At 40.9% G+C, this 18223-nt stretch overlaps 1 protein-coding gene across 1 annotated transcript in view; it reads left to right on the top strand.

The window, feature by feature from the left end:
* Positions 1 to 18223, top strand: part of UBR5 (ubiquitin protein ligase E3 component n-recognin 5) — a 651214-nt gene that overhangs the window by 23818 nt on the left and 609173 nt on the right. Inside the window, 1 exon segment of the mRNA XM_030189847.1 lies at positions 973 to 1092. Coding sequence (XP_030045707.1) covers positions 973 to 1092 — 120 coding nt within the window.

The following is an 18223-nucleotide window of genomic DNA, read 5'->3' as shown; positions in this document are numbered from 1 at the left end:
TAATCCACCCTGTTAAAATGTCCATGGGTACAAAATACAACCTGTTCTGTATGCCCTAGAGGGGAGAAATATGCCCTATGTAGCACTGTTATGATTTTTTAATCTGTGGATGAATAAGAAGTCATCAACAATCTCAGGATTCAGTCTAGCTCTCCTGTCTTCCACAGTCCTTCCTGCAATAGAAGATGTCTTCTTAGAAGATGTGCTGGTAGCAGGATGTACAGGATTCCCCCATGCAAATTTTGGTAGTTGTGGCCAGCATGTTTGCTTGTTTTCCCAAAAAATCAAAATATCATAACAGTGGAGTTCATTAACAGGCTTCAAAGTAGAAAATGAGACAGGGGCAAAGTTTGTCCCCGTCCCGTCTCCGTGGGATCTGTCCCTGCCTCGTCTCCGCATGCTCTGTTGTCCCCACGGTTACTACGGATCCCCGTCCCCGTGTCATTCTCTAGCTAGGACATTAAGTTTGTCCACACGTTTTAAGTACCGTTATTGTTGAGATGATTCCCAGTGCAGCAGTAGGTTTGGTTGGTATTCCTTTAGGACAGCCCAAATGTAGGAACTCCTGTGTAAGCTTATGGAAAGCCACCTAGGGTTTTTCAGAGTTAATCTAGGAAATGCTAATGTGGCTGATCTTCCTCTTTCAACAGAGACCACCTGTTACAGGTAAGCAACATTGTTTTATTTTATTGTAGATTGAACAAAAACCTACTGATGCTGTGGGCAGCAATGAAACTTGTTTCAGAAAATGAATAACCAATAAAATTCGTCTAGTTCAGACAGTCTGGTACTCATTTTAAAGTACTATGCATATGCCTGGCCGGGCTATTTTGGAAAGTTCCCAAGGGTGTTGCTGAGGCTGCTGTGCTGCCAGATTAAATCCCTGAGTATTTAGACCTGGAATTCCAGGATTTGTTTTTCTTAACTGATTTGGGATTGTTTTATGACTGATTTGCCTTCTTTTGTTTTCAGTTCAAAGTTGAGCAGTGGCTCTGGGGCAGGAAGGACATCTAGACCAGGCAGAACTAGTGACTCTCCATGGTTTCTGTCTGGTTCTGAAACTCTGGGTAGACTGGCAGGCAACACCCTTGGGTAAGTTTTGATAGGGTTAAGGATTGAGACTTTGTATACCAGAATTGAGTGAATGTTTGAAAATGTTTACTGTGTATATGAGAGAGTTGATTGGCTGCAAACATTTCCTGACTGTTCTTATAAAACTTTATGAACTCGTATTTTGAGCTTAAGCTCAAGTCCTCATTTCTTCCTTATTACTGGGAATGGAAAGAAAATCCTGTTTATTAGCTATTATTCAGCATAGTCTAACCCATAACTTTTGCAGTCATCTTGTAAATATAATTGTGTGGGAGAAAATCGTTTTTCCAAATTTTATTTAGTTAGTTTTCAGCATTTTGGTGACATTGGGTCTGAGAAACCATTAAAGACTCCTAGATACTTTTTAAACACCTATTTTGTGGTATTCTGAAGGTGTTTTGTAAACAAAGAAGTGGATGTCATGAATGCATTCAGCATCAAATCTTTCTTAAATTGTAATTTTTTTTTCTGCGTATATGTATGGCAGATTATGTGCCTGGAGTAGCCCCAAACTCCTCTTGATTGTTTCTTGTTGGCAGAATATGTTGGGTATGTATTTTTCTGGTAGCCCCAGATGGGGTAAAAATTTTTTTTCTACTCTGATTAGTTCTGCTGAAACAACTAGCCAGTAGGTGCCATTGTTGAGTTCTTTTTCAGCATTTTATAAGCTTTTTAAATTATATTTTTCATGTGGTGGTTAGTGTCTTTTGTTTTTTTCTTCATACACAATCAAAAGAACCCACAACCTAAGGTGAATTCAATAAAGTCCTTAGCATTAAGTATTAATATTTAGTATGCTCAGAAAATAGATCAAAATGAATCAACAGATCCCACTTGAGAGCCTCTCAAAGTTCAATCATTGCACGCAAGGTGTCAAAAATGTGTCAGTAGGTACCAATGTGATTCAATAAGTTATCTGTAATAAAAGTCCCTCAAATGTAACAACAGCAATTTGTAGTAGTCTTTAAAGGCATTTATCTTAATAGCATGTCCCAGGTCCCTGTTATTAATAAGCACCTTTAAAGACTTCTTCAAATTAAGCTGTTGAGTTTGATGGATTTTTATTATTGATAACTTATTACATCAAGTTGGTACCTGTGGATACATTTTTGACACCTTGTGTGCAATGATTGAACTTTGAGACTCATGTGGAATCTGTTGATCCATTTTGGTGTCTCTATTTTCTGAACACACTAAATACTATATATTAATGCTAAGGACCTTTTTGACAATTATTGAATTCATCTTAGGTTGTGAGTTTTCATTATATATGCATACAGTACCTTTTCCCCAGCATTAGTTTTCCTTTCCTTTGTTTTGTTGGGGTTCCCTGCAGTGTGTGTGTGTGTGGTTTTTTTTTTTTTTGTTTTTTTATTCAGCATGGCCATACCAGTTGGCTGCTATGACCATATTTTTTCAGGAGAGAAAAGCTCATTGTTTTCATATTGACTGCATTCCTTACAATGTTTAAGAAGTAGATAGGAAAGAACTGGATGCTCCCGAAGTGTATCCAGTTGATGTCCATTACTGACCACCAGAAGTCTGTAGCAGATATTAGGGACAAGGCCACACTGAATACCTTAATGGTTTATGAACTTTTCTTGTAGGAATTGGTAAACTCTGCTACACTAACAGCTTTTACTACATTCTTTGGCAATGAATTCCAGAACTTAATTGCATGTTGAGTGAAGAAATATTTTCTCCAGTTTATTTTAAATGTACTACTTAGTAGCTTCATTGCGTGTCCCGTAGTCCTTGTACTTTTAGAAGGCGTAAACAAGTGATTCACATCTACCTGTTCTGTTTCATATATATATATATATACACACTTCTGTCATTTCTCCTAAGCAGTTTCTTTAAGCTGAAGAACCCAAACCTGGTTAGTGTTTCCTCATAGGGGAGTTTTTCCATCCACTTTACCATTTTCTTTGCTCTTCTCTGTAACTTATAACTCAGCTGCATCTTTTTTGAGATGCAGTGATCAAAATTGCATATAATAATCAAGATGCAGTCACACCATGGAGTGAGATAGAGGCATTATGTAATTCCTAACATTCTACTTAGATGCTGATTGAAACTGTTTTTTTCAGTTTTGGCTGAAACTGAAACCACCACCGAAACTGTCTGAAAGCTTTCGGCTGAAACTGAAAACTTGTTGATTATGTGAATGTGAACCAGAGAGGGCCACTGGGGATTCTTAGAGCTTGCAGTCTGTATCCCCCCTCTTCTAAACCCTCAGAATTCAAGCCAAAATATAATTTAAATAATGAAAGACTGTATTTTACCTCCAAGCAAAATGATCTCTGCACGTGTGGACTGCAGCTAACGAAAACAGAATAGTGCTTTTACAGTGGCTGACTTTGTGCCACACTTGGAGTGACAGTTGACATCATATCTTCAGAGAGGCTAATTCCTGAGGAGCTTATCTCGCCAAATTTACAGACTTAAATTCCTACTAAATTTTTGTAGCAAAAGCAGTTATTTGGAACACTCTACCATATAAACTATTGTGCAAGATCATATCTGTATTACTTGTAATCACAATATATATAAAAAAATAGAATTGCCCCTCCCCCCACAAGACCAATTTACAATCCCTGGTGGTCTAGTTTCACTCAGAAACATAACCTTGGAATTCATGAAAAAGGCCATACTGGAGAAAAACCTTTTAAATGTTCTGAATGTGATAAAAGCTTCACTAAAAAAAAAAATGGTCTCAGACTTCATGAAGGTTATCAATAGAAATCAACAAAATAAAACATGGAAAAGAAAGTAAGATGATACCTTTTTTATTGGACATAACTTACTACATTTCTTGATTAGCTTTCGAAGGTTACCCTTCATCAGATCGGAAATAAGCAAACGTGTTAGTTGATAGTATATATAAGTGAAGCTTCAAAGCATTTCAGTGACAGTCTAGCGGGGTGGGGGTGGGTAGGAGGTATGCCTGGGTACATCAAAGCATTTCACAAAGAATTCACAAAAGAATCCACACTGGAGATAAATCATACAAATGTTCTGAATGTGAAAAAAGTTTCACTAAAAAATATAAACTCAAAAATCATGAAAGAATTCACACTGGAGAAAACCCATTTAAATGTTCACAATGTGATAAAAGCTTCACTCAAAAAAAAATGATCTCAGAATTCATGAAAGAATCCATACTGGAGAGAAACCATTTAAATGTTTTGAATGTAATAAAAGCTTTGCTTGGAAAAATGATCTCCGAATTCACAAAAGAATCCACACTGGAGAGAAACCATATAAATGTTCTGAATGTGATAAAATCTTTAATCAGAAAATAAACCTCAGAATTCATCAAAGATTCCATATTAATGAAAAACAAATGGCAGTTAAATTAGTATAGTGAGAAATACAATCATTCATTGAAGAAAACTGGGAATACAAAAGGTTTACATTTTCCTCTCCTTAACTATAAGATGAGCAAGGACTGCGAATTACAGACAAAATTCACATCACCTTCTAACGCCCATCTCCTTATACACCGAATTCCTCCTTTGTTCAATTTACTTATTTGTTAACCCCATTAATATTACGTTTACTACAAATTGTATATTCTTCTTACGACTTATAATTCTTCTTATTGTTACTATGTAAACCGCATTGAGCCTGCCATGTGTGGGAAAGCGTGGGGTACAAATGTAATAAATAAATATAGTCGAGGCAGGAGTGGAGGTGGTGGGGATGAAAACGGTAACTGAATTCAAACATGCGTGGGATAAAACACAAAGGAATTCGGTTTAGAAGGAATGGTTCCATGGAATCTTAGCGGAGATTGGGTGGTGACGCTGGTAATTGGGGAAACAAAATGGGAGCTGTGCAGACTTCTATGGTCTACACCCTGATCATGACTGAATAGATAGGGATGGGCTGGACTGTAAATTTTAAGGGGCTTCGACATTAGCTTCAGAATTTAGTACAAGAACAGTACTGGGCAGATTCTACGGTCTGTGCCCTGAGAATGGCAAGGAGAAACCAAACTCGGGTATACATGTAAAGTAACACATACCATGTAAAATGAGTTTATCTTGTTGGGCAGACTGGATGGACTGTACAGGTCTTTATCTGCCGTCATTTACTATGTTACTATGTTATGTCCCTGTCGTGGCTATTTTGAGAGCAAATGTGGAGTGGGCAGATGTAACTCGGGATTGCTCCTGCCCCAACTACACCCCTAGATCACCAGGGATTGTAAGATGGCCTCAGGTGGGCCTATGGGGTTTGTTGGGGGGGGGGGGGCACACTCAAGGAGGTCCAGGAGAAGAGGCAACTCCTGTTTGAGGATAGGTAGAGATAAATAGGACTAAGCACACATTTTTGACTTCCACAGAAAAGACACGGGCATTTTCGACTGTAACCAAAAACATGGCCGAAAAATAAAATAACCTTTCGGCCAAAACTGGGCAGAAAAAAAATTTGGGACAGTTTCAGCACTGTAACAGAGATCTGCAGGAATGCCATCTCCATTGAACTAGGGGCAAAATCAAGTCTTAAACAGGTCAGTCACCTGATGGTGGTCTCAAGCGTCTTCCATATACTATGGAAGTTAAAAAGGTTGCATCCTTTCTTCCCAAGCTCCACACTTTGTACTATCACCCAATCTCTGGTGTTATCCAAATTTGATTATTGTAATACCATATATGTGGGTATTAATCTCACTCCTTAAAAAACAGCACAAAATACTACTGCCTGCCTTGTATGCAGTGCTGTTCACTTTGAGAAGGGTTCTTTTCTTTTGTTAAATTCACTAGCTTCCCTTAAACACCAGGATCACCTTAAAAATATGCTTGTTTACCAAATCATATATGGTTTATCATCCTCCTGCATACAAATTCATGTAATACAGTAAAAACATCTAGAGAATACCTCATGCTCTATTATCCAAACTGCAAAGGTCTTTCTTACAAATCGATCCTTGTTGTAGGCTTTACATATCAGAGTACCAAACTTTGGAATTCTCTACCCAAGCAATTAATGTACTTAGAAGATTATCTGAGATTCAGTAAATTAATGAAGGCTTTTCTATTAAGTACATATCTTATCAAAAGACAATAAACGAATGTTGCTGTCTCTCTTATTAGTTTCAGCATAACCAGTACTCTAGCTTAGCTTCATGAGAAACACACAATTATTCCTAATATGTTATAATTATTTGAGTGTATTATATTTTTGATGATTTTCTTGAACGTAAAAAGAGAAACCGCAGAAATGGAAGACTGTAGTCCACTACGTATAAAAGTACTCACAGAATAAATAGCCAGTGGGGCTCTTCCAAAAACAACAGGAGGATGAAAATCAAGATACAAAATACTTTATTCCTTAGAGTACCCGACACAGCACCATGTTTCGATTAAGTGCCTGCCTCAGGGGTCTAAAATCAAATAATATACAATGATATATATATATATCTCATCATATAAAAATCTTATAAATCATCTCAGAAAACAAGAAAAATAAAATGAATAAAAACTAAATCAAATGCATACAAAGGATAGATACATAAGAATGTACATTTATTTTAGCATACTTGGATGTTACAGATATACCAATATAACCAATGAAAACATGTCAGTCTGGAATTAAACACAATGTATATGAAGTTATAATTCCAAATGAAATGTCAACATAATTATAAAAAGAACAAAAAGACTTCACTCTACAAGAATGCATAGGAAATTATAATACCAAATGAAATTTCAACATAATGAAAAAAGACATTATCGAAGAACGCACTTTAGTATAATTTATCAGTCTTTAAGCTCATGTAGTAGAAACCCACACTATCTGTAAAGGCGAGAAAAAGCGCATGTGAAGGGGACTTGAGCATATATATATATATATATATATATATATATATATATATATATAAGCAGAGAGGAGATAAGTCTCTTAATACATGTATGTATAAAACATAAATATAATAAGAACACCATGGAAATAGTCAATGAATACAAAGAATGAGACAAATGTTTTAGGGTGAAGAAGCAATAGTGTTCACAACAAGGGAGTGGTAATAAAAAGAGAGAAAAAACCCCCAAACAAACGGGGATAAGGTATAACAAAAAACCTCCCTCAAGGGGTTCTGAGTGCAAAAGAAAAGAAAAGCCTATAAAAGCATCATCCTATATAATAATTCTCACCTCCAACGTTCTGAGGCTGCCTGGAACCGTGGGTCCCTCGGAGGTGGTCTGCTTCATGGAGTAGATAAAACTGATGTCATAACACCAAGACAGCTGAGCGAATCACATGTAGTGGCACGCGAACAAGAACAACAAAACAAGGCTCGAGCCTGTCTGCCAACCTCCCGAACCTCCCGCACACACTAACCGCCCTCAGAAAACAAACTGCCGACGACAGATCCACCCTCATGGAGCGCCGTCCCGAACCTGCCGCCCTCCAAGAAAAGAAGAAACAGCAACGGCCACAAAAACCAAACAACCAACCAGACTGCCACCCTCACGGAGCGCCGTCTCGAATCTGCCGTACTCAACAAAAAACCCAACCCACTGAGCAGACTGACAGTCGACCTCCTGAACTTGCCGCGCTCAAAAAAAAAAACCCAGCTGACTTACTCCCGCCAGCAAGAACCGAATCTGCCTGCCAAAAAGCGCCATCCCGAACCTGCCGTACTCCTCAAAAATAAAAAAAACAATCCGCTCACCACACTGACGAGTTGCCCTACCGAACCTGCCGCGCTCATAAAGATCGGCGGCATTTTTGATGGCAAGGTCAGAGCGGAGCATGACAAAAATGGCGGAGCTGACGGATGCACGAGGTGAGCAGCACTCTGGAGAGGCTGGAGGGAAGCAGTGCTTTGTCGAAATGGAGGACACCTCGGAGATGCAGAGCAGTGAGCAGACAGAGGAGCAGGGACAAGGTTGAGCCTGCTCGCTCTTTAATGCTGCTGCCAGGACACCGGTAAGAGAGGGGGAGAGGGGGGTTGGTGATTTTGGAGGGGGGGGGGCGACGTGCACGATGGGGGAGGGAGGGGGGACTGGAACTTGGAGGGAGGACAGAGTGAAGGACAGTGACAGAGGGAGGGAGGAAGCCATGGAAATCGGAGGGGAGGAAAGGGGGCCGTGGGACTTGGAGGGGACACAGGGAGATAGCGAGGGGGGGGGGGGGGAGGAAAACCTTGCTAGCGCCCGTTTCCTTTCCTACAGAAACAGGCCTTTTTTACTAGTAATATATATAATGTGGTGATGCAGCAAAAAAAAAAAAAAAGAACAAAAGAGAACCCAGAAAAGAAACAGAGTAGATAGAAAGTGGTGTCGCAAATATATCCACAATACAAAAAAAAAAAAATCACGTGATAACCTACTGTCACAAAGATATGTCAGCATGCTAAAATTAAAAAGGAAGAAGAAAAAGGAGGGGGTTAAATGCCTACAAAATCTAACAATGATGACAACATTTTAAAGAAAGGAGAGAGAATATAAAAAAAAAGCCAAAAGAAGATGTGTGTATAAAAGAGGTGTATGCACAGAAGAAGCAGATATAAAAAGCAAAACATTGAAGGCGCCAAAATGAAAGTGTCAATGGTAATCATCATGCATACACATTCCCAAGGAATACTTAGACATAAGTGAGAAATACAGAGTGGTGCTAAAAGATACTTTGTGCTATGAATGCTAAAAAATGCATGATCTGTGCTATTAACACCAAATCAAAATCTAAAAAAGAAACTAAGAGGAAGAAAAAGGGGAACTAGTAGAGAGAGAGTGATTGGAACACACCAAGCTGAATAAGTACAATGGAGTGCAAGGACAAAACACATACAGTAATAGAAGCTGTGAATAAAATTACCTTGTAAAGCCAAACAGAAGGGGTATATAGACATCTAACTGATATTCACCCAGAGAAGCAAGACAGAGGGAAAGTGCACCTTACCTTGAAAAAGACGCGGAGTAAAAAGATGGGTAAATCAGTCCTGGAAAAATCTGAGAATGCTGCAACAAAGAGTCTCTGTGATGCATGCAGGAAAGAACCGCTGTTTAAAATGATGAAAAAAGGTGCCAACAATGAAAACGTCAGCTGTGTAGATAGTAGGTGACTGAAGACACAAATGTGTGCCCTGAGGAGGGGGGGGGGGGGGGGGGGGGAATGGAACAAAGAATAAAGACACACCCAAAACATGTACATAAAAAATAAAGGAGGTTGTTAAAAAGAAATTGGAGAACAAAAGTAGGTATACACATATGTGTTAAAGTACCATCATGAATAATAAAAAAGGCATATATAATCTTATCAGAATGTGTGTATAAAATATGAAAAAAGGAACACTCAGTTATAATATCAAGAGATTGCATGTATAATTTTTTTTATATTAGAAAATGAAAATGTTGATTATGTTGTCCCATTATAAAAACTTAATATTTAAAAATATGCAAATATGAATAAGAATGCATGCTACTGCATACAGTGGTGGAAATAAGTACAGTGGTGGAAATAAGTATTTGATCCCTTGCTGATTTTGTAAGTTTGCCCACTGACAAAGACATGAGCAGCCCATAATTGAAGGGTAGGTTATTGGTAACAGTGAGAGATAGCACATCACAAATTAAATCCGGAAAATCACATTGTGGAAAGTATATGAATTTATTTGCATTCTGCAGAGGGAAATAAGTATTTGATCCCCCACCAACCAGTAAGAGATCTGGCCCCTACAGACCAGGTAGATGCTCCAAATCAACTCGTTACCTGCATGACAGACAGCTGTCGGCAATGGTCACCTGTATGAAAGACACCTGTCCACAGACTCAGTGAATCAGTCAGACTCTAACCTCTACAAAATGGCCAAGAGCAAGGAGCTGTCTAAGGATGTCAGGGACAAGATCATACACCTGCACAAGGCTGGAATGGGCTACAAAACCATCAGTAAGACGCTGGGCGAGAAGGAGACAACTGTTGGTGCCATAGTAAGAAAATGGAAGAAGTACAAAATGACTGTCAATCGACAAAGATCTGGGGCTCCACGCAAAATCTCACCTCGTGGGGTATCCTTGATCATGAGGAAGGTTAGAAATCAGCCTACAACTACAAGGGGGGAACTTGTCAATGATCTCAAGGCAGCTGGGACCACTGTCACCACGAAAACCATTGGTAACACATTACAACATAACGGATTGCAATCCTGCAGTGCCCGCAAGGTCCCCCTGCTCCGGAAGGCACATGTGACGGCCCGTCTGAAGTTTGCCAGTGAACACCTGGATGATGCCGAGAGTGATTGGGAGAAGGTGCTGTGGTCAGATGAGACAAAAATTGAGCTCTTTGGCATGAACTCAACTCGCCGTGTTTGGAGGAAGAGAAATGCTGCCTATGACCCAAAGAACACCGTCCCCACTGTCAAGCATGGAGGTGGAAATGTTATGTTTTGGGGGTGTTTCTCTGCTAAGGGCACAGGACTACTTCACCGCATCAATGGGAGAATGGATGGGACCATGTACCGTACAATTCTGAGTGACAACCTCCTTTCCTCCGCCAGGGCCTTAAAAATGGGTCGTGGCTGGGTCTTCCAGCACGACAATGACCCAAAACATACAGCCAAGGCAACAAAGGAGTGGCTCAGGAAGAAGCACATTAGGGTCATGGAGTGGCCTAGCCAGTCACCAGACCTTAATCCCATTGAAAACTTATGGAGGGAGCTGAAGCTGCGAGTTGCCAAGCGACAGCCCAGAACTCTTAATGATTTAGAGATGATCTGCAAAGAGGAGTGGACCAAAATTCCTCCTGACATGTGTGCAAACCTCATCATCAACTACAGAAGACGTCTGACCGCTGTGCTTGCCAACAAGGGTTTTGCCACCAAGTATTAGGTCTTGTTTGCCAGAGGGATTAAATACTTATTTCCCTCTGCAGAATGCAAATAAATTCATATACTTTCCACAATGTGAGTTTCCGGATTTAATTTGTGATGTGCTATCTCTCACTGTTACCAATAACCTACCCTTCAATTATGGGCTGCTCATGTCTTTGTCAGTGGGCAAACTTACAAAATCAGCAAGGGATCAAATACTTATTTCCACCACTGTATTTGATCCCTTGCTGATTTTGTAAGTTTGCCCACTGACAAAGACATGAGCAGCCCATAATTGAAGGGTAGGTTATTGGTAACAGTGAGAGATAGCACATCACAAATTAAATCCGGAAAATCACATTGTGGAAAGTATATGAATTTATTTGCATTCTGCAGAGGGAAATAAGTATTTGATCCCCCACCAACCAGTAAGAGATCTGGCCCCTACAGACCAGGTAGATGCTCCAAATCAACTCGTTACCTGCATGACAGACAGCTGTCGGCAATGGTCACCTGTATGAAAGACACCTGTCCACAGACTCAGTGAATCAGTCAGACTCTAACCTCTACAAAATGGCCAAGAGCAAGGAGCTGTCTAAGGATGTCAGGGACAAGATCATACACCTGCACAAGGCTGGAATGGGCTACAAAACCATCAGTAAGACGCTGGGCGAGAAGGAGACAACTGTTGGTGCCATAGTAAGAAAATGGAAGAAGTACAAAATGACTGTCAATCGACAAAGATCTGGGGCTCCACGCAAAATCTCACCTCGTGGGGTATCCTTGATCATGAGGAAGGTTAGAAATCAGCCTACAACTACAAGGGGGGAACTTGTCAATGATCTCAAGGCAGCTGGGACCACTGTCACCACGAAAACCATTGGTAACACATTACGACATAACAGATTGCAATCCTGCAGTGTCCGCAAGGTCCCCCTGCTCCGGAAGGCACATGTGACGGCCCGTCTGAAGTTTGCCAGTGAACACCTGGATGATGCCGAGAGTGATTGGGAGAAGGTGCTGTGGTCAGATGAGACAAAAATTGAGCTCTTTGGCATGAACTCAACTCGCCGTGTTTGGAGGAAGAGAAATGCTGCCTATGACCCAAAGAACACCGTCCCCACTGTCAAGCATGGAGGTGGAAATGTTATGTTTTGGGGGTGTTTCTCTGCTAAGGGCACAGGACTACTTCACCGCATCAATGGGAGAATGGATGGGGCCATGTACCGTACAATTCTGAGTGACAACCTCCTTCCCTCCGCCAGGGCCTTAAAAATGGGTCGTGGCTGGGTCTTCCAGCACGACAATGACCCAAAACATACAGCCAAGGCAACAAAGGAGTGGCTCAGGAAGAAGCACATTAGGGTCATGGAGTGGCCTAGCCAGTCACCAGACCTTAATCCCATTGAAAACCTATGGAGGGAGCTGAAGCTGCGAGTTGCCAAGCGACAGCCCAGAACTCTTAATGATTTAGAGATGATCTGCAAAGAGGAGTGGACCAAAATTCCTCCTGACATGTGTGCAAACCTCATCATCAACTACAGAAGACGTCTGACCGCTGTGCTTGCCAACAAGGGTTTTGCCACCAAGTATTAGGTCTTGTTTGCCAGAGGGATTAAATACTTATTTCCCTCTGCAGAATGCAAATAAATTCATATACTTTCCACAATGTGATTTTCCGGATTTAATTTGTGATGTGCTATCTCTCACTGTTACCAATAACCTACCCTTCAATTATGGGCTGCTCATGTCTTTGTCAGTGGGCAAACTTACAAAATCAGCAAGGGATCAAATACTTATTTCCACCACTGTATATACATATGGATCTATAAAAAAGGTGTATAATCTACTTCAAGGTTTAAACCTAATGGAAAAGCCATTTAAAAATGAAAAATTAATCTTATTGGAGAAGAGTTTTATCTATATCTGGTCTTCAATGTTTATTGACATTTTGAAAATGAAAAATTTCAGATCTTCAGTAGTATATCCCCTTTCAAGCCAATGTGACACCAAAGGTGCTGATCCGTTTTGACGATTGATATTACTACGGTGTTCTATTATCCTTGTTTTAATCATTCTCTGTCTTTTCCCAATATACAATAAGTCACATGGGCATATAATGATGTAAATAGCATTATTGCTATTACAGTTGGAAGAATGCTGCAAAATAGATTCCTGATTGGTTTGTGGATGAACAAATGAGGTAATCTCAAGTGCAGGTTTACAGACACTGCACCTACCATACCTTTGGTGGCCAACAGGCTATATGTGGGTATTGGAATCAGGAAGTGGCGGAAGCATGGAGGGAACAAGATTTTCTTTTAAATTTCTCCCTCTGGAATAAGCCATAATTAATCTCTTATGTTTGAAAAACATATGATTTTCAAGGATATGTGAGTGTCATATTATACTTTTTTGAATCTTCCCAGAGTGGTGTGAAAATCTGAGAGTACAGACTTTGAACCTGAGCTTGTTCAGGATAATGTGGAATAAAAATGGCATAATAATAACCCCAAATTCTATGGCTGGCATGGTTAAAAAGTGAGGTGAAGAAAGCTATTAGAGCTAAAAGAAAATCCTTCAGAAAATGGAATGATCCAACTGAAAATAATAAGAAACAGCATAAGGAATGGCAAATCAAATGCAAAACGCTGATAAGGAAGGCGAAGAGGGACTTTGAAAAAAGATTGCGTTGGAAGCAAAAACACAGTAAAAACTTTTTAAGGTGTATTAAAAGCAGGAAGTTGCCAAAAGAATCAGTTGGGACTGCTAGATGACCGAGGGGTAAAAGGGGGCACTCGGGGAAGACAAAGCCATAGCGGAGAGATTAAATGTATTCTTTGCTTCGGTCTTCACCGAGGTAGATGTGGGAGAGATACTGGTGCCAGAAATGGTATTCAAAGCTGATGAGTCAAAGAAACTGAATGAAATCTCTATAAACCTGGAAGGTGTAATGGAGCAATTTGACAAACTGAAGAATAGCAAATCGCCTGGACCGGATGGTGTTTATCCCAGAGTACTGATAGAATTGAAAAATGAACTTGTGGAACTATTGTTAGTAATATGTAATTTATCTTTAACATCAAGCATGGTACCGGAAGATTGGAGGGTGACCAATCTAATGCCGATTTGTAGAAAAAAAAAAGGTTCCAGAGGGGATCTGGGAAATTATAGACCGGTGAGCCTGATGTCTGTGCCGGGCAAAATGGTAGAGAATATTATAAAGAACAAAATTACAGAGCATATACATAAGCATGGATTAATGAGCCAAAGCCAACATGGATTTAGTGAAGGGAAATCTTGCATCACCAATCTGCTTCATTTCTTTGAAGAGATAAATAATCTTTTAAAAAAATTGAGCTGATTGATATTGTGTAAAAGGCATTTGTCAAAGTACCTCATGAAAGACTCCAGAGGAAATTTGAGAGTCATGGGATAGGAGGTAATGTTCTATTGTGGATTAAAAACTGGTTAAAAGAAAACAGGGAGTAAGGTTAAATGGTCAGTATTCTCAATGGAGAAGGGTCGATAGTGAGGTTCCCCAGGGGTCTGTGCTGGGACCTCTGATTTTTAACATATTTATAAATGATCTAGAGATGGGAGTAACTAGTGAGGTTAATTAAATTTGCTGATGACACAAAGTTATGCAAAGTTGTTAAATCGCAAGAGGATTGTGAAAAATTACAAGAGGACCTTATGAGACTGGGAGACTGGGGTCTAAATGGCAGATGACGTTTAATGTGTGCAAGTGCAAAGTGATGCATGTGGGAAAGAGGAACCCGAACTATATTTTCATAATGCAAAGTTCCACATTAGGAGTCACCGACCATGAACGGGATCTTAGTGTCATTGTTGATGATATGTTGAAACCGTCTGCTCAGTGTGCGATGGCAGCTAAGAAAGCAAATAGAATGTTAGATATTATTACGAAAGGAATGGAAAATAAAAATGAGGACGTTATGATGCCTTTGTATCACTCCATTGTGCAACTGCACCTTGAATACTGTGTTCAATTCTAGTCACCACATCTCACAAAAGATAGTGGAATTAGAAAAGGTACAGAGAAGGGTGACGAAAATGAGAAAGGGGATGGGTCGACTTCCTTATGAGGAAAGGCTAAAGCAGCTAGGGCTCTTCAACTTGGAGAAAAGATGGCTGAGGGGAGATATAATGGAGGTCTATAAAATGAGTGGAATGAAACGGGTAGGCATAAATCGCTTGTTTACACTTTCCAAGAATACTAGAACTAGGGAGCACGCAATGAACCTACAAAGTAGTACATTTAAAACAAATCGGAGAAAAGATTTCTTCACTCAACGTGTAATTAAACTCTGGAATTCATTGTCAGAGAATGTAGTAAAAGCAGTTAGCAGGTTTTAAAAAGGTTTGGATAGCTTCCTAAAAGAGAAGTCCATAAGCCGTTATTACGATATTCTTGGGGGAAATGCACTGCTCGTTTCTAGGATAAGCATCATAAAATGAACAGTTTTGGGATCTTGCCAGGTACTTGTAACCTGGATTGGCCACTGTTGTAAACAGGATGCTGGGCTTGATGGTCCTTTGTTCCCAGTATGGCAACACTTATGTACTTATGAATTTCAGCTGTTGCTGGAGGGCAAGGGGGTCAGAGTGATGATAGACAATGCCACGACTGGCATACATGAACAAGCAGGGAGGTACCCGGAGTCAGACAGTGGCTCTAGAGGTAGCGAGTCACTGTGCAGAGACCCATCTGTTGCCCTTTCAGCAGTTCACATTGCAGACAAGGGCAGTGTGAAAGCAGACTTTCTCAGCTGCTCTCTCCTCGGATCAGGGGAGTGGGAGCGGGGGCATTGAGTCTTTGAGCTCATTCTGGACCGCTGGGGGCCCTCACGCTGTGACTTGATGGCGACACAGGCCAGTATGAAGGCAGATCGCGTCTTTAGTTGGCGGAGGGATCGAGCCTCTCAGGGGATTGATTTCCCTGGTTCAACTGTGGCCAGAGGTTGAGCCACTTTACATTTTCCCTCCATGGCCCCTCATTGGGCATCTTTTGTGCAGGATTGCGGATTTCCTTATCTGATCTTGCTGGTGGTTCCTTATTGTCCCCACAAAACTTGGTATGCAAACCTCAGGCATCTTCTTGTGGAAGACTTGCTTCCTCTGCCAAGGTGTCAGGGTCTCTTTTGGCAGAGACAGAAATGGAGGACCCAGTACCCTTTTGGCTTACGGTTTGGCCATTGAAAAGAGGCACTTGGAGAAGTGGGGGATATTCTGCAATGGTGATTTCTATGCTGCTTTGTTCCTGGAAATCTTCTACATCCCTAGCCTGTGTTGGAGTCTGGCGAGTGTTGAGTCCTGGTGTGGGTAGCATGGTTTGTCGCCTTGGAAGGATCAGGTTCCCGATATTTTGGGGCTCTTGCACTAAGGACCGGACCAAGGCTTTGAGCTCCCTGAAAGTTCATGTGGTGGTGCTCTTCAATTTCCAGGGCTGCTCTCTGGCATTGCATGGTTTCTGAAGGGACACGTGCATCTTCCACTCTGCCTTCCTTTCCATCATGGGAGCTCAGTCTGGTGCTCATGGGACTGTCTTCTCTGTTTGAGCCCTTACGTTCAACCTCTCTTAAGGACCTAACCCTTAAAATGGGGTGTTTGATGGCCATTACTTCTGGTCAGAGAGTCTCGTAGCTCCAGTCTGTTTTGTTTTGGGACCCTTATCTGGCCTTTTTGGAGGATTCCGTGTCTTTGCAGATGGTTTCTCCTTTCTGCTGAACGTGGTTTCTGTGTTCCAAGTGAATCAGGAGATTTGCTTGCCTTTCTTTGTGTAGGGCAGTTCATTGGCCACAGTTTGGAGGCTCTTCTTCAGTACCTGAGGGAGAGTTTTGTGTCTGACCACATTTTCATGCTTTTCTATGGCTCTAGGTAGGGTCTGGTGGCCTCCATTGTGAGGTGGATTATGGCGGCAATTTAGTATGCCTACATCAGCAAGAATAGACTGGTTCCTTAGGGGCTGAAGGCCCACTACCAGTGCTCAGGCCGCTTCTTGGGTGGAGGCACAGATGATGTCCCCTTGAGGAGATTTGTAGAGTGGCGACGTGGTTGGTGCTTCATTTGTCAAGCATTACAGGTTGGATGTGCTGGCCAAAGCCTGTTGAGACTTTGGCAGGGCTGTCATTCAAGGGGCCTTGTCTTCCTCCGACCAGTTGATCTGGTTTGGTACATTCCATTAGTGCAGAACGGTTGAGCTGACACTGAGAGGAGAAATTATGCCTTACGTGATTTTCTTTTCTTTAGTCAATGAAACCGTTCTGCAAACTCAGTCTTGGAAGACCTTGGCCCAGGGTTCTGGGTGTGCTCTGTGTTCTCTCAGTTGCTCGATGCGCGCGCACGCACACACACACACACCCCAAACAAAGTGGAACAATTAAAAAAAAAAATGTTTTTCTGATTTGTAGCTGGATTCAGGTTTTCCTTGGTGTATGCAGGGTAGTGAGTACCATTTTGTTGTGGTGTTTTGCTCACTTGGTGCTCATGGCAGTCACAGTAGTTGATGAGGCATGGGTGTTTTACAAAGGGGCTTTGTTTTGGCATATGCATACTGGAATCTTCCAGGGAGCACCACAGCTTATTACGAGTAATGCCACTGGTAGAATTCAGTCTTTGCCTCCACCTGCTGGTAGGAAGGGATAACAACTCATTTGTGCAGAACAGTTGAGCTGACTAAAGAAAAGAAAATGATCAGGTAAGGCATAATTTCTCCTTTGCTGACATGTTTTGTTGTGTAAATCACTAAAACACAAGCATGTATTCATATTCTTAACACCTAGAACTAAGCAGTTCTTATAAAATTACCTTCTATATAGGTGCTGACCATTTTCTCTATCACCATCTTACTAAAACTGGATGAGTGTGAAAGCCATCTTCTCCAAACAGTATACATCGTTTGCAGTATGCCTTCCTTATTTGCGTCTACTGTATAGTAGCCATGTGCTTAGTATAGTTCAGTTCCTCTGACCTAAAAGAGGGTATTCATATAAAATCAAGGACAGCTTAAACATCATGAACTCATGGGCAAACACATTCCAACTAAAACTCAACACAGAAAAAACACACTGTCTCATTATCTCATCCCAATACAACACATACAAACCCACAAACATTAACACCCCAGGATACACCCTCCCTATTTCAGACAGCCTGAAAATTCTTGGAGTAACAATTGACTGAAACCTCCAACTAGAGTCCCAAGTTAAACTCACCATAAAGAAAATGTTTCTCTCTACATGGAAACTAAAACGTGTGAAATCATTCTTCCCGAGGGAAATATTTTGCAAC

Source organism: Microcaecilia unicolor, chromosome 1 (genome assembly GCF_901765095.1).
Source record: "Microcaecilia unicolor chromosome 1, aMicUni1.1, whole genome shotgun sequence".
Taxonomy (NCBI): Eukaryota; Metazoa; Chordata; class Amphibia; order Gymnophiona; family Siphonopidae; genus Microcaecilia; species Microcaecilia unicolor.
Note: the sequence above shows the minus strand (reverse complement) of the source record. Positions and strands in the feature narration are given on the sequence as shown.